Source organism: Homalodisca vitripennis, chromosome 1, assembly GCF_021130785.1.
Source record: "Homalodisca vitripennis isolate AUS2020 chromosome 1, UT_GWSS_2.1, whole genome shotgun sequence".
Taxonomy (NCBI): domain Eukaryota; kingdom Metazoa; phylum Arthropoda; class Insecta; order Hemiptera; family Cicadellidae; genus Homalodisca; species Homalodisca vitripennis.
This window is the reverse complement of record NC_060207.1, coordinates 116561072-116587009: the sequence shown is the minus strand read 5'-3', so window position 1 is coordinate 116587009 and position 25938 is coordinate 116561072. Positions and strand designations below refer to the sequence as shown.

General features: G+C 33.7%; 2 protein-coding genes across 3 annotated transcripts; one reads left to right on the top strand and one right to left on the bottom strand.

Moving 5' to 3' along the window:
• Window positions 1-100: 100 nt before the first annotated feature.
• LOC124369933 (gustatory receptor for sugar taste 64f-like) lies at window positions 101-11596 on the top strand. The gene is made up of 4 exons (XM_046828137.1): window positions 101-178; window positions 4418-4580; window positions 5713-5802; window positions 11159-11596. The coding sequence occupies exons 1-4, from the start codon at window positions 114-116 to the stop codon at window positions 11270-11272; spliced, it is 432 nt and encodes a 143-aa protein (XP_046684093.1). The 5' UTR covers window positions 101-113; the 3' UTR covers window positions 11273-11596.
• On the bottom strand, window positions 11418-25938 carry LOC124369918. 2 transcript variants are annotated; one of them, XM_046828103.1, is made up of 7 exons: window positions 25846-25938; window positions 19977-20051; window positions 18610-18812; window positions 17751-17886; window positions 14004-14137; window positions 12897-13065; window positions 11418-11792 (listed from the first exon to the last, which is right to left on the bottom strand). In XM_046828103.1, exons 2-7 carry the CDS (start codon window positions 20029-20031, stop codon window positions 11698-11700), a joined length of 792 nt encoding a protein of 263 aa, XP_046684059.1. In that variant the 5' UTR covers window positions 20032-20051; window positions 25846-25938; the 3' UTR covers window positions 11418-11697. The 2 variants fall into 2 exon arrangements, with proteins under 2 accessions (XP_046684059.1, XP_046684069.1); XM_046828113.1 differs by lacking the exon at window positions 25846-25938 and adding an exon at window positions 21524-21623.

The window sequence follows — 25938 nt, the reverse complement described above, 5'->3', positions numbered from 1 at the left end:
ATGTCTCTCGCATGGTGCTGGTTTCCTTCACGGTTGACACATACCACATATGCCTCCAACTCTATCATAGTCTTCGGTAAGTCTTGACAAAGGCGGACAGCCATATCTCCCGCATGGTGCTGGTTTCCTTCACGGTTGGCACATACCACATATGCCTCCAACTCTATCATAGTCTTCGGTAAGTCTTGACAAAGGTGGACAGCCATATCTCCCGCATGGTGCTGGTTTCCTTCACGGTTGACACATACCACATATGCCTCCCACTCTATAATAGTCTTCGGTAAGTATTGACAAAGGTGAACAGCCATATCTCCCGCACGGTGCTGGTTTTCTTCATGGTTGACACATACCATACATGCCTCCAATTTTATCATAATCTAAGGTAAGTCTTGACAAAAATCATTATGCATCGCAGTACAGAATCAGAAAATTCTTGTACCACGTGTACCAAATGTTGTAATGAGGAACCGTTTTTAAAACGGACTAACAATAGTAAAATAATTACTATTTCAAGTTCAAACTAATTCATAGTCATATTTAGATTGTACAAAACTTGAATTAGTTCAATTTTAACAAACATAAAAATACTTGTAGAATTTCAAACAAAATACTGGAGTCGTAACAAATGGATAAACGGGGAACGAATATCACATGCAATGCTTCCCACAATTGGTTCACTACATATTTCTGTACAATCTGATGGGGATTATCAATTTGTTTGAATATAGATCAAATACTGTACTTTTGTTAATCCGTTTATTTTGCAAGTTTCGTTACTTTTATTTAGTATTACGGGGTTTTTAATACAACAATGTTCGTGCCGACCTATAACTAATATATTTACTAATACTTATTTTGCTGAAAATTAAAGTAGCAAACAAAATCAAATGTATTATTCAATATCACGATTGCTATAAAATTAAATATCACAATATAAAACTTCTTAGTAGATAATAGTTTAACCCAATTAAAAAAATACATCACTAAATTTCTTTGCTCACTTCTGAACACAAGTAAAAACAAGTTGCAAAACAAGTTCATTTATCCTCCATCATTCTGCAAAACCATGCAATGTAATAGAATTTGCTTAGTAACAGATATCTATTGATTTTCAGGAGGCAGAAGATGTTCCCTCTATTTTAAGAGGGCATCCTCAGGCATATATGTTAATATTACATTTTAGGCTATATTTACATCTTATTACGTTGTCATCAATAACAAAATAATGTCACATTGAACTAAACAGACAGACAAGAAGTTAAAAATATAGAATTAATAAAATGGTTTTGAAGAAACGTATTTTAAATGTTTTGCTGTACTTGCAATAAGAGAATGAAATACATAAACCACCTTTCGTCCCTATACAGTGCGTTATTCTACTGGGTGTCCCAAAATTACAGGACCAAACTTCAACAAATTGTTCAGGAGGTCAAACTGAACGAAAATTTTCATATAATGTATCGTCCTATCTAGCTTCGTTGACCTTAGATCGGCCATTTTGTTTTTTACATACGAGTAATTTTATTTTCAATACGGCTGTACCGATTTTGTTGAAACTTGGCATAAATATTATAAACATGAACATAAGGTATGTACATGTACATACCTTATACCTTATGTACATACCTTGTTGTGTAAGGTGTGGTGTGGTACACGTGTGGAATGTAGGTTGACCACTACATTCTTGGACAAAAACTCAAAGCTTATGGCATTCACGGCCCACTCCTCTCCTGGCTGAGCGACTATCTGCTGTGACGGCGCTTGCTAGTAAGGCTTCCTGGTGCACTTTCTCAAGAATTCCACCAATCCTCGGGCGTCCCTCAGGGCTCCTTATTAGGCCCATATCTTTTCACTGTATTCATCAATGATATTACTTCGATACTGAAAGTGGATGCCCTGCTTTTTGCTGACGACGTCAAAATCTACACGGTGGTCTCCAGCTGGGACGACTCTGCACTGCTTCAGTCGAGTCTTGATGGTGTTCTGGATTGGTGTAGAACTAACAACTGAGGCTAAACTCGTCCAAATGCTCTGTAATGACCTTCAGTCGATTGCATCAACCTAGTATTTTTCAGTATTCACTGGATGGTCAACCTCTGGATAGAGTATTCAAAATTAAGGACTTGTGTGTTACCTTCTCTGCTGATCTCTCCTTCAATGACCATGTCGATGAGCTGTGCAGAAGAGCGTATAGGATGTTGGGATTCATCAACAGGTCAACTCGTGGAATGACAAGCTCTGCAGTCTTAAGGACTCTCTACTCATCCTTCGTTCGCCAGTTATTGGAATATGCGAGTCCTGTTTGATCTCCCTACCAGCTGGGTCTTGTTGATAAACTGGAAACGGTCCAAAGGAGATTCCTGAGACTGGTGGGACTGCGGCGAGGACTGCTGTTTAGAGACATTCCTGTTGCTGAGCTGCAGGCCGAGCTTCTTCTCCCAGATCTTCGGACCAGGCGCTGTGTGGCGGATGTCTTGTTGCTGATTCGGCTGATAAGGGGGGAGCTGGACTGCCCGTCGCTGCTTTCGCGAGTGGATTTCCGTATACCATCGAGGACTCGTTCGCGGGAGTTGTTTGGGAGGCGCCAATACTCAAGAAACTATGACTTCCATGGTCCACTTGCAAGGATGATGAGGATTGGCAACCGTCACTGCGGCGGGTTGGATCTCTTCCACGACGGGGTTTCGACCATAAGGAGAGGAGTATTGACAGCCGCACAGCAAGACTCTACATGAAACGTCCTACCGTATCTATTCCTCATTTGTTATTATTTTTTGCATACGTACATATAGTATTTATTGATTGTTATTGTTTTTGTTACTATATATGCATATTTATCGATTGTTATTATTCTTAGTATATTTTTCAAGTTGTTACATACTTTGCTCGTATTTATATCTGCATGTATTCGGTTGCTGGTATACTTATTATTTGCTTGTTATAGGTTTGATTTGTAAACATTGGTTTGTCTTTTTATTTCTTGCATACGTACAGATAGTATTTATTAATTGTTTTTGTTTTTGTTACTATATACACATATTTATCGCTGTTATTATTCTTAGTATACTTTTCAGGTTGTTACATACTGCTTGTATTTATACTGCATGCATGCTAGTATTCTGTTACTAGTATATTTAAGTATTTGCATGTTATAGATTTGATTTGTAAACATTGGTTTTGCCGTTGGAATGAAATAAATAAATAAATAAGTTGTAAACAAATATTTTTTTAAAATCTTATGTGTATTTTCAAAATGGCGGCCATTTAAAATATTAAAACCTAAATAACTTGAAAACCAACCGTTTTTTAATGGCCGCCATTTTGAAAATACACATAAAATTAAAAAAAAATTTTTTTACAACTTATGTTCATGTAATATTTGTGCCAAGTTTCAACAAAATCGGTAAAACCGTATTAAAAATAAAATTAATAGTATGTAAAAAACAAAATGGCCGATCTAAGGTAAACGAAGCAAGATAGTACTATACATTATATAACATTTTTCGTTCAGTTTGACCTCCTGAACAATTTGGTGAAGTTTGGTCCTGTAATTTTGGGACACCCAGTATAATATTATGCGTAGATTATTTGGAAGTCAAAGTATCCGATCAGTAGGTAGAAAAAGATGTAGATGAATGCAAAGTTTCCCAAATTCAATAACTTTCATTATTATTAGTGTCACTATTGTTGCCTTATTCTTTAAGATTTCAATTATTGATTATTATTTGTATTACAATTAATCGATTTTTTGTGGCATATGGTTGTTGCCTATCCACGTGAACATATGTATTGTTAACGTATAATAAATCTACTTAACTGTAACTGTGGAGCTTCACAGATAATGCATACTACGGGGAAATAAGGAAACAGTTGTATAGGGTACGGAGAATACATATTGAACATATTTGGTAGTATGTTAGTGAAGGCCTGTAGATCTTGGTGACGACAGAGTTAAGGTTAAAAAAGAGGTCGACTTCCTTTTATAAATAAAAAGGCAGTAATAGAATAAATAATACTTTCTTGTTTATGAATGTACGGGGTTGGTCTGAACTTATTCGACAAACGTCAGGGTGTACTGACAGCCTTTTTGATTTTATACCCATAAGAACATTTTTAAACCTCAATCACTTGTATATTCTTAGTCTTAGAAATAATATTGTACAAACGCTTTACAGTTTGTTTGATATTGTAATTTGTTATTAAAAAAACTAAAACTTGTTTATTTAATCTCTTAAAGTTTTATAAAGTAAACACTATAAGAAAAACTCAAACACATTTGATACTTACTGATTGGATTCATATTGAGAAAACTCCTCTCCTATATTTAGCTGTACGACAGAAATTAAACCTAGAAATTCGTCATATGGATTCACGATAGTCTTTGTACAGTATTTTAAAGTTATAATATTTTGTTTAGTCCTCTTCCAACGACTGCCAGCAAAATATACTTCGCTTTGTCCTTCGGGTTCCTGATAATGAGGACTGCCGGCGTGTGCATCTCCGCCGCTAATATCCACGATGAGGCTGCAGCCTGCAAGTATGCCCTGTTCGCAGTACCTCCCCAGGAATACTGTGATGACGTAAGTTTGTATTGTTAGTTCATGGCAGACATACCTTAAAATTAATTTAATTCAAGATTGGGTTTGGACTCATATGTAGCTTTTCTATAAATTAACAACGACGGTTATTAACTATAAGCCAAGTAATTACGGAATCATAATGTTCAAACATTTTTAAAGCGAATTCTTTTCTAGTGCACTTATAGTATCTGGGGTGAAAACAACTTATCTAAACGAACGCATTAGGCACACAAAACATCATGATATAGGAAATCGGTCAAAGCAAAACACAACTTTCAATAGAATTCTACAAAACGAAGTATTTGTAAACATTGTGTACTATCCAAGAATAATAAGCAAAATAATCAAGAGAAAACAATAAAGAAAAATTAGATTTTCAATAAATTGGTGGACTGCGATGATAAATCTGTATTGATCGCTGATTTACTAACCGAATCTGGAGACAGTTCCAGCCCATCCACTCGCCTTTACAAGCGTATATGCTTTACTGGTACTCCCAGATTTAGATTGCATCTATTGACTGAAGCTGCTTTTCTCTGTGAGGCCAGCTTACAATAAAAGATTTTAGATTTATAAAACGTTATGTTCTTATATTTGTTTTGTTTAAGATATGTATGTATTTCACTAAGTTACGCAATGTGAGATTTTAGATTTATAAAACGTTATGTTCTTATATTTGTTTTGTTTAAGATATGTATGTATTTCACTAAGTTACGCAATGTGTATTATGTATTTTTGTAGTTATTCATTTACACAATTACAGATAAAGTAAAAGTAACCATTAAAATAATCAAGAAGGAAAATAATTTAACAAAGTACCAGACTATGAATACCTGGTAGTATGTGACCAGAAGCCATATTGACAAGTGATTGGTTAAGCTTCAGCCAATCAAGATAAATCTTCGCATTTCGCCACCAATATACTACTGGTCCTGCTAGTTATAGTTTAAGATATGTTGACTAAATGGTTTTCCAAATTAGTTAATCATTTTAATTTTGGTAACAATGATTCGACTCTATGTGAACAGAAAGATTGTAACGTAGATGATAGTCATTAAGTTGCAACTTAGTTTTAAATACTCATTTAGAATATACCTATCATTATCCAGCCAAATTCTTTTTCTGTCCTTAGGTAGAGCGATTCATATTCCAAGTATGTAATGACCATGTCGCCATAAGTGGATTCAATTTCTTTATTATAACGCGACGAACACTACTTACAGTAAGTATCGTACTTATATTATATGTGTCTTATGTGCCTGTGAGACAACAAACTTAAATTCAAATGCGATTATTGGTGTATTATAATACAAATTTGTATGATATGGTCAATACTATACAATTATTTATAAAATAGTTAAGATTTAAACAAACACTACAATGGTCTTGGTTTATATAAATTTAGCAGAAATTATTTATTGAGAGTAAACTAATTAAAAGAGATTTTAAAATGCAAAATTGTTACACATTAATACTAAAAACTCTCCCACTGAGTAGGGAGCCATGCCACCAAGCACTCCTTCAATTTCAGTTTGAATTCCAATTCGTTTTGTGCACTTTTTTCAATCACTTTATTCATGCACGTGAACCGGAGCTTCTTCAATGACCATAGAGCATAAAGGAAAAAATAATCAATGACTGCTTCCTCTCAATGTATTGGATACACGAGATATAGCTCATGCAGTACTGTGGATTTATTTATAGTACTGCCTTACAGTGGCGTAGCTACCTTGGGTGGCACCCGGTGCGGAAGTTGGTGGTGTCACCCCATCGAAAGTAAAAAGTGCGAGTATGGGACGGGGAATCTCCCACGACAGCGTCAGGCTCTCTTACGGGGTCTTCTTGCGGGAATCTACGAATTATACATAGAGCTGAGCTAGTGCTAGTGGAGGAGTCCCCGAAAAAGAAATTTTTGTGCTAGCGATTTGTTTTGTACATTATTCTTAAAGTGGAGAGACCGGGTGGGTGTCACCCTACAAAAGGCGAGGCCCGCCCTCGCCGCCCCCCCTTTGCTACGCCACTGCTGCCTTATTTTATTTAATTCCATGCGTCAATTATCGCACTGCTCTCTGTGGTTGAGAGGCTCAGGTAACATATTTATGCGGTAACAGTCATCCTCAGAATCTCGGCACACCTGTCCATATGAATGAGATAGTTTCTGTGTAACTAATACAATAAATACAACTAATGCAACTGCTACACTATAGAATTTTGTGAACAATAGTTTCAGAATGTATAAATTGAAGTGTTAAAAGCTCAATTCATAAAAGCAATTTTCATTAACAGACCTTGTTTTCCTAGACCCGCAAGTATGCTATAGGTTCGTTTTTGTAAAAGAAAAACTCTGGTACGTCAATTTAATTTATAGCTGAGTTTATAGTTAGGTAATTCAAAAACAGGTATGGTGTATTATGACAACACGTGTAGTATACTGTATATTATTTGTAAGACATCAGAGTGCACATACTGGCATATCGTGGTAAATCGCTGTCAATAATTTAAAATTCACAGTTTACAATGGTTACCAATGTCAACATTTAGTTTTAATTAGATATCATAGAATTCTGCCTATTACAATAAGTCATGAAGAAATTAAAAATATTGTCTTGGTCTTCTCTAAACATAGTACCAGAAACCATAACTATCATAATCCGAAAATTTATATATATATATATATATATATATATATATATATATATATATATATATATTGGGAGTATAATCTAAATCTAATACTAAAATGTGTATTTAAATATGAAACCACAACTAACATTTAAATACAAAAGGCTTTTTTCATTGATCCCAAGATGATAGTATCTTATAGACAGACAGACATACTTACATACACACACACGCGCGCGCGCAACACACACACACACACACACACACACACACACACACACACACACACACACACACACACACACACACATGTATATATATTTAATTCCATGATTTCGGTGTTAGGTAATTCCAGGTAATTTAGAAAGTGTTTATAAAATTCCAAAATATATCTTTAACGCAATGTCAACTCAGACTTTCTGACAGATAAAAATTATCTTGAACTTCTAGTGTAGGTATAAAGGACTAAGGTAATTTTTCTCAATAAATAACAAGGGGTTACAATCTGGTTTTGTTAATATTGACGCCACTTGGCACAATGGCGGTAGAATAATAGGAAACTTCTTTAATGTAGAAGCACCAATGGTAGCATATATATTACAAATATTACCAATATACACCAATAATACACATATAATATACACTAATTATATATATATATATATATATATATATATATATATATATATATATATATATTTGTAATATTTATTGTAGAATAAAGTATTGTCAATAATTCAAATTCAACATTTTCTGTCAGTGGATGTTTCTCCCCCCTTCCTCCAAGTGAAGATATTTTGTAAATCCGTCTAAATCTGTATTTGTGTCTAAATGGAATTTTGATCTGATTTTAACTAAATCTAAGATTTGAAATTTTCAGGGTTCGAATTTGAATTAATATTATAACATTAATACATTACTAAGTTTATAGCAAAACTATTTAATGCTTTCATTTCAAAATTCAATAAATTCATTCCAGAATTCTTATAGATGAAAAGGAGCAACGAAGTGTAAAGGAAAAACATTTCTGCCATACTTCTCAATTGTTACCATTACTCTTCTTACTATAGGAATACAAGGAAAACAGCCAGCCAAATAGCTCAAATTCTGCTAATCTTTTCGTTATCAAATTAAAACGTTTCAATCACTTGTATCCTTATCTAGGTTTTGTTGGCCTTGTGCCAACTCGCACCATTCACAAATACACAAGGAACCGTTTAATGTTATCGGCCACGAAATATAATTGTTCATTATATTTTAGATTACAAGTTACGAAAAAATAAAAACTAAAAACAACTTTGAGCCAATGGCAGAGCTAATTTCTGGTGTTAGGCCCGTCCGCACGTACGTTCGGTAAACGCACAAGCTACATATAAAACTGTAATGGTTACCTGCGAAGAACGGTGATTTTAGGCATCAGAAATATAAAATATAAAGGTTTATAAAATGGAATAACAAATTAATTCAGTGGCCAACACCTTTCGTAATTGAGAATCTGATGTAGAGGAGGAGGTCACCCACTCACCTGGAGCTCCCACGTCTGGGAAGTTAGCCCGCACATTCCATTAGCATCTCAATCGTTAGTTCTTCATTACTTCACGTTAGTTCAGATCAAAATCGTTAGTTCAGCGTTTGAACCGTGACCTTTTGCTTAGACTAAATGCGCGGGCCAACTTTTCAATGGGCCGCGCGCGCACAACAAAATATTTCGTTAGGAGAACTAACAATATTGAGATGCGAGCAATTTTACAGACGAGGAGCGGTCGCTCGCCCTTACCCCATACCCCATGCTTTGCTCAATAGATGCGACACCAACCGTGTGGGAGGGGGGCGAGTATTGGAACTATGTACAGAAGAAGAAAGCTAAAACACACAGTATGTTGTGTTCAGAACTGGATACATAAGAAGTTCGCGATTATGTTCCACCTGCCGATGTCCTGTTGTTTCTGATATTATACAAAAAAATAATACAAAATGTATTAATGCTTTTTCTGTATTTAGAGCAGTTACCTTAAAGGACTATGAATTTAACATTTCAAATTTTTCTAACCCAAAATCGATTGCTCCACAAACTTGTATTACATATGCAATACAGCTGCTTATAAAGTTTTGTTTTCATTAGCTAATCTACCTATCGTTGTCATTGTGTGGGTTCCGTTTTAACGAAAACTATTATTATGGCAACTTTACGAAGAAAAGGTCAGAGTGTTTTGTGCCTAACCAAGTTTTATACTTGGATTTCAGTGCAGCGTAAGAATCGGCGAGTGAGGATGTGAAAACCCTCCTGACAGACGCAGCATTTATCGATGGCGTAAGACGTTTAAGAAACAGGCAGCTTTCTAGACAAAACCAGCTGAAAATACGACACCAACCGTCTAGAACATTCAAAACGGTTTTTTGTATGGATGGAAACGAGGACGTGAGTTGAAAATTCTTAAGTTTAAAGTGTTCAGAGTTTTAAGAAAAGACTTAATGAAATTTAATGATTGTAACCTCAATTATTCCAAGCTTTCAAGCCTGATGAGAAATAAAAAGGAATGGATTTGCTGTTATTCTGTATGAAATTTGGCCGGATGAAGATTTTATAAACCGCATTGCTCTTAGTACAAGGTTACTTTTCACTTATCTAGAAACTTACATAATATCATTCATATATTGAACACTGAAAGCAACGAATCAGACCTGCGATTGAATGAGTTACACCCGAAGTCCTAGTCAAAGTATAAGAGGAGATAAAAAAAATTGCACTTGGACATCTGCAAAGCCACGTCATGGTAATCAAATCAAGCTCTGACGTAACACTTTTTAGTACTCTTTAATCCTCTGTAAATCTCAGTGTGACCTTGTGGACACACCCACGCGCGCTCACACACACACACACACATTGCGAACCCGTTAATAGATTACAGCTGTCCTAATTGAAAAACACTAAAAAGTTGTCAGAAATTTAGTGTATATATTATTTTTTATTATTATTACCAATGGTTTATACTACGGATTGGCAGCTAAAACATACTGTATGTATAGCAACCTATTATTATTAATTTATTTAAATTTTATCCTCCCTATCTCCCTTCCTGGATACGTGGTTGGAAGCAGTCGTTCAACATTCTACCTAACAAAATATCCTTATATTATTTTTTTGTCAATTGCCAAATTAACTGTAGTTATACAACGTCGTAAATTTTTATGTAATTTAAATTAACAACTTGGTATTTTGGAATTTTGAAAGGGAACATGAGACGAATTTGTGTTTAATAGCTAGATGGAATACAATGATAGAATACTGTGACACAGAGAGAACGCCAACATCTATAAAATATTAGTCAGTACTAAAAGGGCTATTTTATTATATTTTTACTCCCATATTTTTACTCCGTATGTACAGACAGTGTCAATTATTTTCATAAAGCGTTAGATCAAGTGTTGTTTATTCGCAGACATTTACATCATAATGCTATATGGACTACATTTAAAAAGAACGCTAGGGAATAACAAGTATACCCTTTCTCACTCTACGCTAAAGGAGTGTGCGTTTTTGCTAATTAAGAATTAAACTTGTCACAGAGACTTAATTTGAAACTTTTTACCTTGAATTCTGTAGATATCGTTGATATCCCTGCACTATTTGTGTACCTTTAACACTTGGGTACATAAGTGTGATATTTTTCTAGGATTAATCTCGTATGCACTCAAATCGTCAGAGAGATTTTATTATGGACTGTATAATGGATGCATTGTTGGCATTCCTATACTATTTAGCAACAATGCATTTTCAGTCACAAAATTTAGTTTTATATCTTTTACTGGTCTATCCTCTCTCTTTCCTAAGTTATGGATGACCTGGTGTGTATAGTGTGCAGCAGTTGCCTTGCAGTAACCACTCTCCAGAAGTACCAAATGAAAGAAAAGGCACAACGACTATGAGTAACACTTGTTCTCTACATATGTTGCAGATCATTGGACTGGCGATAACGTACGAGGTGGTAATGTTCCAAGTAAACACGATGGCTGAAGACGAGGACGAAGGGAAACACATCAAAAACACAACTTTAAACTTACCTACTTAAACAAACACTGGCGTTTGTTTACATTTCAGTTTTAGCTATTGATGCACCTCTTATCAACACAATATATTTTTTATTCTCATCAAAATGTAAGTTACTTTCCAATTTGAGTACATGTTTATAGGTAACACTGAAAAATGAGTCCGAGTTGTTATCGACATCTTTTATTGTACTGGACAAATTTGATGTCTGTCAATCAGCGCATTTTTACATGTGCAATATCTTTATATACCATTTCTCAACATTCACAGCCTCGATTCGCAAGAATAAATCAGTACAATAATTTACTAGAACAATCAGTTTCAACTGAATATCAAAATACAAAAATAAATAAAATATAGGTAACTATAGAAGGGTAATTAAACGTTATTATAACATTACATTAACCATAATTATGGTCTACATATAAATAAGGAACTAGAGTTTATTTACATAGTTAATTTGTACTGGACCATGAGAAGAAAGTGCAGCAGAAAAATACAAGTAGAAAGCGTCGATATCAAAGGCACACCATTAGACTGCCCTGAAACAAATCAAAGTGATTTTATAAAATATATTGTATCTTTTCTTTGGATTACAGAAAAAATGTATTAGTCATCTAGCAAAAAATATTATTAATACAATAAATGTGATAAACATAAAAGGTAATACCCAACTGACTCAATGACGCTTAACTGTTTAGGTGTTTCACTTTTAAATTCAGTATTACAAAATTCAAATATCTAATAGCTTTGCATTTAATAGAGAATAAACCTTGCAATAGATTAGGCTAGCAGACATTTTGTAGATGGCGCTATCCACCGTCCTAAATCTGATATTTAGAGTCATAATCTGTTTGAATGTTCAAGTAATTAGTCCTTTATTTTAAATAATTGCATTCAAATTAACTGAATCCAACATTTATGCTTTGTATGCACAGTATTATCAGTAATGCTTCATACTTTTTTGCAATAACCGCCGTTTCAGTAGCTTGCCGCTAGACAGCGCGCAGTCACAACGTTTTTAGAGTAGCAACTTATTTTAGCATTGAATGAAATATCCGTTCATTGACTATTACATAACGAAATGTAGGGTAATATAGCGTCTTAGTAGAAATACTTAGTCTTTTTCATCACCCGTGTCTATTAATCTCAAGAACTCCAATATTGCAAGGTTTTGAAAATATTAATGAAATATACGTAGTAAAGAAGCACATATGTAATTAATTGTAAACTTCAAATAAATTGTACCGAGTAAAGCTGTAATGTTTAGGAGACTTGTTACAATGATCATTTTGGAAAGTGTTGTAATGAATATATGCTTACTCCGTCTTTACTAGCAGCCCTTTATGTCAACAGCCATTTAGCAGGATTGGGAATATTGCTACAGCAAACCATTGTAAACAAATTGTAATAAAACCACACTCCTTGTATGTTAGGCAAGGTTATTGATTTAATGTTATTATCTAACGATGTATTGCAAATAAATATTGATTTGTCTCTTCAGACAAATAAGTCTTCTTCAATAAGTTTTTTCATCTTAGTAATTCTTTCTAATTTGCGCACAAAGAATAAAAATTCTTGGTGAAATATCCAGAAACCCAAAATATATATATATATGAAATAACAAAGTGTCCTTGTAAAGATACCTAGCAATGGAATCTGCTCCAGGATCGGTATGCTGGCGCTGCTCAGATGGTAGACGCCGCTAACGGACGCTTCGCATCGAATCCACAGAGGACCTTCGAACTCAGACAATCGCAGGACCTCCAGGACAGCCAACCCAGGCTTTACTGTCCTTACCTGTGTCTTCTCTACCTGAACATAGTCCAACAACTAAACAGCTTGAGTATTGTTAGACCTATTATATTGGAGAAATGTGCGGGAAAAATGAAACAGATTTTAAAAAGTGATTCTTTTAGTGCCAAGTCTGGCAACAGAGATTGGTATAACAGTATACAGATCACACAATAACCCTAGGTAATCGTACGGTGTACTGCAACTAGTGGGAAGCTACAATCGTCTCTGATAAGTCCAAGAAATCAGTCCAAAAATGAAAGACCGTGTTCTGTAGAGAGAGTACTGTAATATTGTTCCAATTATAGCCTATCTTCGTGTTAGTGTCCTTCATAAGCTCATCCTGATTTTGTGTAATCACAGTTGTGTGAAATATTCAATGTATATCGCCAATAAATGCGTAAAACTAGCTAGTCAAATAACTAGTTAGTTACTTGTTAGAGAAGCTCAGCCGATTTTTATAGGACGAGTACTATACTTACCTTAAGCCATTATTAATAATTGGTTGTTTGCTGTTTGTTTCCCTACGAGTTCCTAGTCACGTTAATTACCTCAAAAGTAAATGTGAGATGGTTTTAAAAGTTTTCAAAAATTCAAGAAATCTCTAAGCTAGGACTCACAATGTTAGTTACTCAATATTTTCTGGAAGACTGCCAATTTTCTTGATTCTTGATAAAGCAAATCTGTAAGGATTTACGTTGAGTGCATGATTAGATTCTCCAATCTACGCTATTACACGAGTATAGCAAGCTTCTATGTTGTGAAAGATTTCTACTTTCTGCTTGTCAAAATCTGAATATCTACCCTGAACTGTGACGATCAGATGTTAGGCAATTTTGCGATTCTTAGAATCGTTCAAATCAAACTCGATTGACACTAACAAACAATATATATATATATATGCGTCGATTTCTCGTGGATAAATACTGTGAAGTGCAGAACAACAGCCAATAGCATACCTTGATGTCGTCGATGTAGAAGGAGATATGAGGTGGTGGTACGGTGGGTTGGGCCGAACAGTTAATCTGCATGGGAGTGCCAGACACGTGGACACTGCTAGCAGGTATCAAGAGCGGCTTGCGCAGCCCGATCTCTAAAACATGACATTAGTCATAAGTCTTTACTATAGCATCATGTAAATTGGTGGTATTGTTATCATGAATGAAACATGGTTTAGTACTTGCGCGGCTTTAAATCCAAAACCCTCAAATGCTAATCACTAATAGGTACTAAGAATTTTACACGATATGCACCGCAAAACCTAATTAACTTGGCAAAAGTGTTTGTGAACAACTACAGATGAAAGGTTAAAATAGAATTGGAACCAGCACTGGATCAAGGCAAGGATATGAACTGTCCCCTCTCCTATTTCATTTTACTATTGAAAATATATTGAAGACAACAAAAATTGCGGCAGCAGAAAGTCTAAACATTTGAGGGAATAAGTGTGTTGTCTTTATGTGATACTAGACGTTGCTTGGCAGAAAAAATAGGATCTCGTAAAACTAATAGAGATGTATTTATTAGAAGTAGCAAAGGTCTAACTATTAGTTAATGAAGTCTTACCGAATATACGAAAAATAAGTAGAAGACCTGAAAAGAATTCATCAAAACTGCCTGTCTTAAATTTTACGTTTCAGCAAGTAGATGATTTTAAATACGCTTGGACAACCTTCAAAAGGAAGAACATAGAAGATAGAATAGAACATACATAGAAGATAGAATAGAACATACATAGAACATAGAAGAAATACAAGCTCAGGATAGCTGCAGCACTCAGGAGCTACGGGAGCCTGATAACGCTTCTGAGTTAGCTGATAACCACTAAAACATCTTAATCAAGATAAGATTGTATAAGTAGTTATCCAACCTGTTTTGTTGTTTGAATCAAAATTATAGGATCTTACAATGAAATCTCAGAGGTTTAATTTTTGTCGAAAACAAACTACTAAGAATTTGTAGACCAATCCAAGAGGAGCAGAATGGGCATTTAGGAAAAAACGGAGAACTAAGATACTCGTAGCAGGAATCGGATGTGGTTGCTCGTATAAAAAGCAGAAGATTAATATGGCTGGGCCAGGAATCGGCCTTTCGTAGAGAGTGGAAAGGAAGGCCAAAGGGAAAAATACCCAAAGGAAAACCAAGTATGAGATGAGGATATCAGACAAGAGCAGACATAAAAGAGATGAGAAAAGGTTTTTCGACTAACTTCAGTGTGACTGCTGACAAGTTGTAGTACATCAAATGGCTACTAAATAGCTGCACTTCTCACGTAGTATACATCTGTTATACGATACACAAATGAAGGCGTACGACTCTTTAAAGGAAAAAATCCTACAACAATTGACGTTTCCGTTGGCAAACGTTTTTTGTTTATCTAATTTCCATTTTACTAAATACCTATAAATTGTGTATCATAATAACCATTTTACGTAGACATTTTTAGTTAGGGTTTCTGATTAACATATAGGCCTATTGGTTTTTCGAAAGTCCCTCCGGGCAACTCCCCACTCGTTTCTTGAGTTACGAAAAATCCCATCTTAGTTTTTAAAGTTGCATTACAGCAAAAGACAACTGAAAGAGCCTGTTAAATATAATCACCTCTTCTGAGTTAAGATTTTTCTATTGCAGCACAACCATATTTTATAATTTTAACCACTATTTTCAATTTGTTTACATTTATAGTCTTGAAAGCACAGAGAAGCTTGATAGTAAATTTATTTTTCTGTAACCACTGTTGAGCACAAAGTAAGAAATAACGAGATAAGAAAATTAAAAGTGTTATTTAAAAAGTACTTTTATTAACTGGGTGTTTTAGCAAATATTAAATATGCAGTGCTTGGCCAGTACTGTAATGCAGATAACAAAGACCAAGTTACTATCTAACACAAACAAATACCATCAAATAAATACGTAACAAATACCATCTTAGTTTTATTTTGATAGAAGTAGGCTTCTCAGACCTGTTTATATGTAACCTACTTATCAAGACAAGATAGGAAACTCTATTGTTGCACCTTAAAATAAGTAAATTGCAATGGACGAAAGCAGATACTTTAGGACATAAGTAGGACCTGTCTGTGTATATGTATATGTATGTACAGTTTCTTGATCAGAGACACAAAGCCAAACCAACTATGGCATAAAAAACAAGATTAGAATAAAATACAATGGACATAAATATACTTTTTTTTACATATTTTCTTGATCACGGTAACAAGGTAAACGTGGCAAATTGGCGTCAGAAATACAATTCACTCGAACCAGAAGTACTCATATACGTGCGAAGTGTATGAAATATTACGAGCGACACCACGGGTAACTGTGACTATACTGTACAATAATACGATAGATATTCTTGTCTACTACTGCATGGCTTTTAACTGTTATCGGTACACATGAGGATAGTTGTATTATTTTTGTAAACATATTTCTCTCTGCACTCTCACATAAAACTTCATTTTCTCCATTAATGAAATATATTTTACAACAAGGAGCTTGACTCAATCCAAATCAAACAAATCAAAGCCAATTTCATTTCATTGAAATCTATATAGGATTAGTTTCCTAAAGTTTATAATTTGTTGTACGAAGTAATTAACAAATGTTTATTCAAAACGCCATATTTTATAAATTAATGTAAACGTAAGAGAGAAATCGTAACATCAAAATTAACGCTTACAAAAAAATTGATTAAATACAACTTATTTTGTTGTGAAATTAATAGTTAGATATAAAGTTACAAATTAACAAAGTAAAAATACAACAAAATTACAGCTAATTACACAAAGAAATTGTATCTGAAATTTGCATTATTTCAAGACGCATTATGACAAGCAAGTCTGCACCTTACTTTATTACACGATTAGAATTACATCAAGAACCTATTACCAGAGTTTATGCATATAACTCAGGTACCACAAACAAAATCTGTACTTTTACTGGACCCGTGACAAACGTAGGTGGAGAGTTTTTTCTATAGCTAGTTAGACCAGGAGCTATTTTTATCCTGAAAGGATTTGGCCTCTGTCCCCACTATTTAAAATAATCCACAAGGACTGCGGCGGGAGAACGTTATTATTAAGTCGGACACTGATATAATTTATCCATTTACATGACTCCGTGGTGACACGCAACAGCTGGAACACGTGTTTTGTCGCTTCCAGGATTGTGGAGAGTCCAAGCCTGAGGAAAATACTTACCCATAACTAACTCAAAACATATAAAAGATAATCTGGTATTGCATTCAGTGCTTCTGTAGAATTTTTTCTTTAGCGTAGAACGAAATGCCGAACATTGGGATTAAAACTCTGACACAAACTGAAAGAAGATGGGTGCACATGTTCCTGTCTATAATTTAAAGTTCAAACAGTATACATAATAGTTGCTCCATATAAGGTCATAGGCCAATTAAAAAATTATAATTGAACCTACATAATGAAAAATTAAATACTACAGGATCACGAACTTCTCCAAGATGCAACGATGACAACAAGTTTTGTTATAAGTAACAAAGAATTACAGAATGACTGTGAGATTAGCCGAGTCCCTGTTGTTGCTGATTGATTTCAGGCCTTTCGGCTAACACCTCACAATTAAACTGTCCTGAGACATTATGATGTCGTGAGAAGTCTTGGAGACCGTAACTCTCCAACACCTGCTACTATCAATCACATGATCTGATTACCCAGACAAGTGAGACTTACCCAAGACTGTGAGATTAGCCGAGTCCCTGTTGGTGCTGAAGTCAGGCTCCTCAGCTGATACCTCACAAGTAAACTGTCCTGAGATGTGACGATTCAGCACTCTTACCGTCACCTGTTGTCCGCTTGACCCGTTCATCTAAAAGCATTAGTACTGTAGTCAAATTCAGTATTATTTATATTTCAATAATCATATTGAGAGTGATAAAGGAAGAGTAGCACATAAAAACTTGAGTATTTTTATTAATGCTATACAAAGGCACTCTATTAACTCATTTTGTAGTGTAGACTCAGTATGACTGGAACTCCTTTCATACTGGTTGCTCTGAGGACTAGTTCCTTACTCTGATAGCCTTCCGTAGATTCGTGGGTGACGGCAGAAGATGATTATAATATTATCCTATAGCTAGAATAGTATTTACAGATAATACATTCACTTTTATACCCAATGAGTACAATTCAGGCGATAAAGGTGTTTTTACCACAGAAAAGATAAAACACATAACTGATCAATAAAAACCGTTCAGAGCGCTATCAAACGTCCAGCCATATTACTACTATTGATACTACTTATCGCAACACTAGATAACTTTGTTAACTGAACCTAATTTCTGACCTGATTTGAACACTACAAACTGCACTGGCCGTGTATCAAGGGATGAGATTGGGATGCATCTCCATAAACATAACTGTAAATGTATACGAAATGTTATACTGTTGTATAACCTTTAGCTGTAGAACTCATCAGGTTAAGAGGTCATTACATAGATCATTACAAAGGAATTGAAACAAAACTAAAACCTACTATGTCCAAAATTTAAGCCTGGTAATATATAGGTATGGTAATAAATGCCAAACTTACATCAACTTCAAGGCCAGGCAGAGGAAAGGAAGACGCTGGAGGTCTCTCTCGTGGAACGTACCGGTAGAACTCGTAATTTCCCCGGTACCACTTGACGGAGTAGAGATTGTCGCTGGAGACGTTGTGGAGGCAGAGGAGAGTGACGGTGGAGCCTCGCCTCACCACAGGAGGCACCAAGACTCGCACCTCTGTCCTACCGGCCACTGTACACCAGACCAAAGTGATATGACTACAATTGTTAAGTGGCTTCTGGAGGATATTCATGTAATAGCCGAGTCAAGCATCAAAGAACATAGTTCTCCCATGGTTAACCACTAAGTAATTCTGTCGGGACAAGAAACCCACTGAAAATCACTCCCGAGAATCTGAAATTTATTCCATAAAAATAAGACTAATCTCATAAACTAATCTCTACGTCCTCCATTAAGGAATGAAACCGTAACAGGTTTTGAGTCAGTGTTCTCCAATACAATTAAAGATGGACATTAGGTCTACAGCCGGCTCTGAAGACAACCTAATAGTTCATCATAGAGATGATGAACTATTATGAGGCTATTATGTTGTATTCAGAGCTCTAATTCTCTAACAAGTACTTATTAAAAAGGCATGAGCTATGATAATTGTAAAAAGTCGTTATTATTATTATTGTTTTTGTTGTTATTGAGGCTCTTGTTTATGACAAAATTTAGCCTTCAGTATTCACAGTGAAAGAGTACTTGTTAAATTGTACTAAAAACACGCTTCTTGACTTGTGGCTTTGGCTGAGTATTAGCGAAGTTTAACTTTCCTCGTGATATTTCAAGAATGAATTGAGTTACATACTTGAAAATTTCTATTAAACTTCAAGCCTTTTACGAGACACGTGGTTGAAGCACTATTACCCTGTCATATTATAAATCAGCAGTATCTTCATACTGCTGTTTTATCAATAAATAATTACATTATAAATCACTAATGACTACATAAAACTCGAATAAGGTGAATATATTTATTTCTATATTATATCACTATATTTCAATTACTTGCAGTAAATATAAATTACATCAATATCTCTATGAGTGTTTTAACACTAATAGGTGTGTGGTTTAATCTATACACTAATCTATAATATTAGGGGACTTTACATATTACAAAAAATTCAAATGGTACCGGACAACTATAAAATGCACGTCGTTAATTTGAGTATTTTTTTTAAATTACAACTAACACATCTGTACATTTCAAACTATTAGTTACATTATACTATAATTTTCAAACGCGTGAAAATTGATTTCATTGATTTCTCATTAGATCACAAACATCCAAAGCTACTATTTTAATAGATTATGAATTACGGTATCTAAATTGAAGTATTAAATTCAATGCACCTGTGACTAGATGAAAGAAACAAAGTAGCACTGCAGTTGGTGCCAAAATGTCCATTTTGACTTCGCCATTAAGATCTGAAATAAACAGAACGAAAATATAATAAAGTTTATGTTATGAGAGAAATTATGGATGTGAGTGGTTCACTCTTAGTTTATTTTCCAAGGTAAAATTGTTAGTTGTTCAACTTCTACATTAATTCATACAGAGTGATTAAACATTCCTTCATGCTAATTTTGTGCACAATTAACAATAGTAACATATATTTACTAACATTAATAATAACAGTAATTCGCATAACAGGAAGTGTGTAGAACATTTCTAGATATAGATGGCAAAATCAACGAACCTAGACTCAAATCAAGATTTTAAAAGAAATGTTCTTCACTTTTAAACTTTCAGAATAGCAATCATCATTATTGAATAATCATCTCAGACTAAGAAGTTCGCAGACTAGGTAGTTTGGTGTAAATATAATGGTAACTTTTATATTTTCAATTTCAATTTTACGGATTTAAAAATATTTGTACTTCTAATAGGTTTAAACCATCTAAAAAGGCAAAATGTAATTAAAAGTGGATAAATGTGACCAGTGTTTATCTTTGTGTTATCTATTCAGTTTAGTTATAGTTGATGTTTTGTAAATTATTATTATAAATGTAAATCAAAGACAAGCTTTAATTAAGAGACTTGCGACTCCGAAAATAAATATTATAAATTGTTTCCATGTATTTTTTGGGGTTGTCAGTTCCTCAGAGTTTTCTCTGAATCTTTATATTATAAGTATTCGCAAAGCTCGTACGCTCGTACAAGTATTCACCCTCGTACTTAGAATGTTTCTAAATGTGAAGAACAATTATATAAATCAAATAAGCATGATTTTGTTGTATTAAAGCGAAAACGTGAAATCGATACCTACATTTTCCACCAAACTGCTTGGTTTTTTGTTCGATTGTCAATGACATTTCAAAAAGACTCACTGGTTGGCATTTGAAACTTTGTAGATATGGAAGGGGCCCCCCGTTAAGAGGACGTCGTCCTAAAATACCATTAAACAAGAAATATTACCCGTATCTTTATGTTAAGAGCTAACTATTACAAAATTTAAAAGGGACGTATTTTTTTATCATTCTCGATGTAATCTATTACCATAGCCAGGATTTTCCAAATGGGGCCCAATTTTTATCTTACATATTAACTAAAGAAACGCAATATACGGATTGTCTTGAGCAGCATACAGCAACTGAGTGAGTAGTTAATTATTTTTAAAGTGTATAATTATTTATAAGGTTAGGAAGTAATTCGAAATTTTTTTTATCCGTAAAAGAAAATTCGTACGTAAACAATACTTCCTGTTATGCAACAGCTAATTCCCTGAGGGATAAAGAACATGTCTATCAGTCAAATGGGAAACATCGTAATCGGAAAGTTATGAAATAAAGTGGTCTAGTTTATATCGCATGTTTTATGTATTTATAAATGTTAATGGCATCAATCATTAGCCCCATTAAAATAGGAAGAGATTGAGCAGTTAATGGGGCGAACTTACAATCTCCAGAGATGATCTATCGCAGGTTCTACAAGAGGATACGAACCACGTGGCTCCCCAATGTGTCGGAACAGCACTTAACCTTGTGACGTCAGTCAAACTGTGATAAATGAGTTTAATATTAGACTTATTTACACTCTGTCCACAAAGTGCATCAAAATGTAGCTCTTAGTTTGAATTTATCACTCCTCTTCGGAAAAACGTAATTTATACTAGTTTTACATTCTTATATTGGTAAAAAAAGAAAGAAACAAAAAGTCCAACAAATACATTACACTTATCTGCTCAATTATTATATCCACAACCCGATTTCTTTCCAAATCAAAAATTTGAGTTTGTTGCCTAAAGCATTTAATAGGCAATATTGCCTATTAAATGCTTGAAATTCTTCATGGAGTATTCCAAAGTGTGTGTCTTTTTTATGTGTGTTCAGAAACGTTACCATAAAGGGCTATGAGTTTAAAATAAAAGAAATCCCACCAAAAATCGATTGCACCATTTTAACCAACGAGACACCTATACAAGATGCCCCAAAGGTTAGTGTAAACAAGCACAAGCAAAACCTAATAGATATAACACCCCTAAAGGTCTTAAATAACCTAAAACGTGTAATACTACTAGTGAATTATAACACATAATCCAATATTAATTTAATTTTACGAGGCCATTCGGAATTAAGTATTCCATTCTCAGGCAACTTCATAAGTGAATAAATATTTACAATTTTCTGTACATTTGAGAAGAATTTATTCATTTGTGAAGTTGCCTGAGGATGGAATCTTCAATTCTGAATGGCCTTGTAAAATTAAATTAATATTGGAATATGTGTTATAATTCATTAGTGGTATTAAATGAAATTATTTCCAATATTTCAAGAATCTTCGACTAATAGCATGTATCAAATTTTTTTAATTTTCTATTTTTTGTGTATTTGTTACAAAATTGTTATAACGTTCCTGGCCATAGTTACGTAAATAGTTAAGATAATTTATTAATTTTGTTTTCAAAACTACCTGACTGGTAAATGTATCTAACGGATATAAATTTGTCCCCATACATATATCCATAGTGTTTTGAAAAAAATCTTTTAATGTTTGTAAAGCACGAAATCCTCAAGAATTTTAAAATCTTTGAGAGCAAATTCAAAATAAAAATTTTATAATTATTTCTCAGGCTTATTAAAAAGGCATGTAAATTTGGCATCTATTTACCCTAAGATTATGGCAGCGGTATCTCAATCGCATCATATCTCAAATTCCACTCAAGACGCATTGAGCGAGAAATTGTTATTCTACTAGGAGAGGAATGTTTGTTAAAACACAATGAAAACAGTATAAAAATTTAATATAAAACAGATTGATATTTTTGAGCGCTCTCATTATTAATACTGATTAGACCTTACGACTTATCACCAAATAATGTACTACAGAATTGTACATTTATAAAAGACCTAAAAAAACGTCCGCGGTGGTATATAAATATCCCCAAAGAACCCACATTTTTCTCTTTTAAAGTGTACATTGTTATTAGCATTTTTGAAGCTATTTTCTTGATCAGGGTAAAATTCAATATCACTTATAGCACCAGAAACATAGCAGACCGCAATTAAACACTTTTAAATCTAAGTTGGATTCCAAAACCCACATATGAGTTTATTTTCTTGCTCAGTGCAACAACATAAACTCAACTGTGGAACCGTAAATAAATTAGAGCGGAAGTAAATTTAATCAGTCTTTTCTTATTCTGGACCACAGTAACTTTCCGGTCGCATGTAAGTCATATATTTTCTTTATTGGAGCAAAAAAGCAAACTATCACTATGGCACTTGAAAATCTTAGACAAAAAGTAAATTAAAAGAGCCGAAAATGGACACTTTTTAAACGAAGTGGGTTTTTGTTGGTCGGGACACAGGGCAAACTCAAATAAGGCACTTGAAATAGCTCATATAGAAAATTAATCTAAACAGGCCGAAGTTGAAATTTTTGACCAAATAAGGTTTGTGACACACGCACACATTTATTTATTTTTATTCATTTATTTATTCATACAACAAAATCTAAAATAGAACCAGCCAAAATTTGATTTACGTGTTGAATCTCTCAACCATAAATATTGAAATAATAAGTACCAGATGTGTCTAATTATGTTTAAATAAATTGTAGGGCTCTATCAAACTACATCATAAATGCTTTAATTTAAAAAGCTATAGTCTTTGATTTTGAAACTTGCGAGTGAAGTCATGGGTAACTTCCAATGATTTACTAAGTTTTAATAGCATTTTAATAAGATAAGAGTTGATTTTTTTAACTGACCTATAAATAATTTGAATGCATTATTAAATGAAACATCTTTCAGCGAAGTGCAATTAATGACTAAATTACATTTATCTCTAGCCTTCAAGAACGTCAAATGTTTAGCAAATTACAGAAAATAAATAAGTCCATCGCTGTACTAACTCACTGTTAGCTTTAAAGTTTTAATGTTATTATGTACTCGTTTATAGAGCTTGCTCAAATTTCATTCCAACCATTTAGCCAAATTTTTCAAGAAGCGTAAAAAGAATGGGCTAAGTTAGTTTTTACTTAGTAGCGAAATTATTGTCACAACACAATTATATCGTATGAATTTTATTCTTATGAATTACAAAATGAATTTTTCGATCGTTTTGAGTAATAGCCAGTGAAAACGCCGAGAACTTTAATTTTATACCAGTAGTGAGTTGCCATTTGAATTAGTGTCAGAGCTGTGATAGAGTAGAGTTCACGCACGTATCTATTAACGTTACTTGAAATATATTAACATAGGTGTCAATAGCAATGCAAAGTTGAGGCAGCTCACTCTTACGGAACACATGGAAAATAGTTACTTGCTAGTCTCCTTAATGCTCTAAATTAATAAATTAAATACTGTAGTTAAACAATTGTACTTTTTAAAGTTAACCATATTTTGAAGCTTGAATTCAGTGGAATCTTCTAGGACACTTCACAGGCAATTTCAAGACAATATGCCTGTGGCGTATTTACTAAGAAACAGGTTTTCAATTTTACTCCGCATCTTTCAAACACTTGTCACAGTATAATTAATTATCTAATTTGAAAAGTAAGTATAAAACGAGAAATTGCAATTACCTCTGCGTGAATTCTACATTACCGCAGCTCCGATACTTATTTTATATAAAACTTTAACATTTCTCGCTTCAAGGTTTTTAACCGCTGTAAGTTTTTCCGAAACTATAATGTTTTTAGGAAAAAAAGAAGAATGTCCCAATAAGTGCTTTAATAACAATATATAATAGAGTAATTGTTAAACTTTGGCATGTTTTGTTATACTTATTGTTATTTCTTCAAAATGGAGTTGAATCTCTGGAATCTCTAGACCCTCTCAGCAATGTCTACTCTAGAAGTATGTTGTACTATAAAAACTGTCAAATAGGGATGCACCGTTGTTATTTTATTGGGAATAAAACTCGCGCCATATTTATGTAATATCATATTGAGTTATTCCTATATATTATTTGTTCTATTATGATTATGATTCTAATTTTACATTACTTTAACCGCCTCTACCTAATATGTGTTCCTAATCTGACTTTAGTAAAACTGAGAAGAATAGCTATAACTTGTTTAACAAACAAACAAAAACATTGCGCTTTAAGAAAACCAGAATAAGTTGTGAGATTTGGTCAAAAATATTATATTGACTTATTTTTTATTTATATTTTTTATGTTTTGTTTGAATAAAAACTAGTAAATATTTAAGCAGATTCTTCAGATGTGTATTTTGGTAATTAAAACTGTTTAAATTCAGCATGTTAAACATTTCCTCTTCGGTTAACTGGCATTTATAACGAGTCAAACAATTTATGCAAACATAATAAGTTTGTATTTAGAGTACTTTGTATTGTTTTACGTAAATACAACACTAGTAAATGTTTCAACCTGTGAATTTTAATAAAAATAAAAACAAAACTTGCTAAACAAGCACGTCTTCTGAGCGCGTATAATGTCCATCAAGCTTGATTTAATTAATTATAATTATACTAAAATTTCATTAAATTGGAATTTATTCACTATTTGGAACTTCTATTAAATGTATTTACTCTATTCTCTCAGTTTGTCATCCTTAACTTTAGTTAATCATTCAATTACTGTATTTAAAAATACCATGCAAGTTATGCTTAAGTTTTCGATTTTGTTGTCACACTGTCAAAACTTTCTTGTAAAGCAAAGTTCGGTACTTTAATAGACAAATATGCTAAGCAGCACAATTGTAATATGTTACGAATAACACAGTGAACGAAAAGTAACAATATACCAACGAACCTGCCAAGCGACTGTTCTGCCGCTGTGCCGCGGGCGGACTGCTGCTCTTCGCGCCAAAATAACAACACCTTCCCTCCACAATACACTATGAGA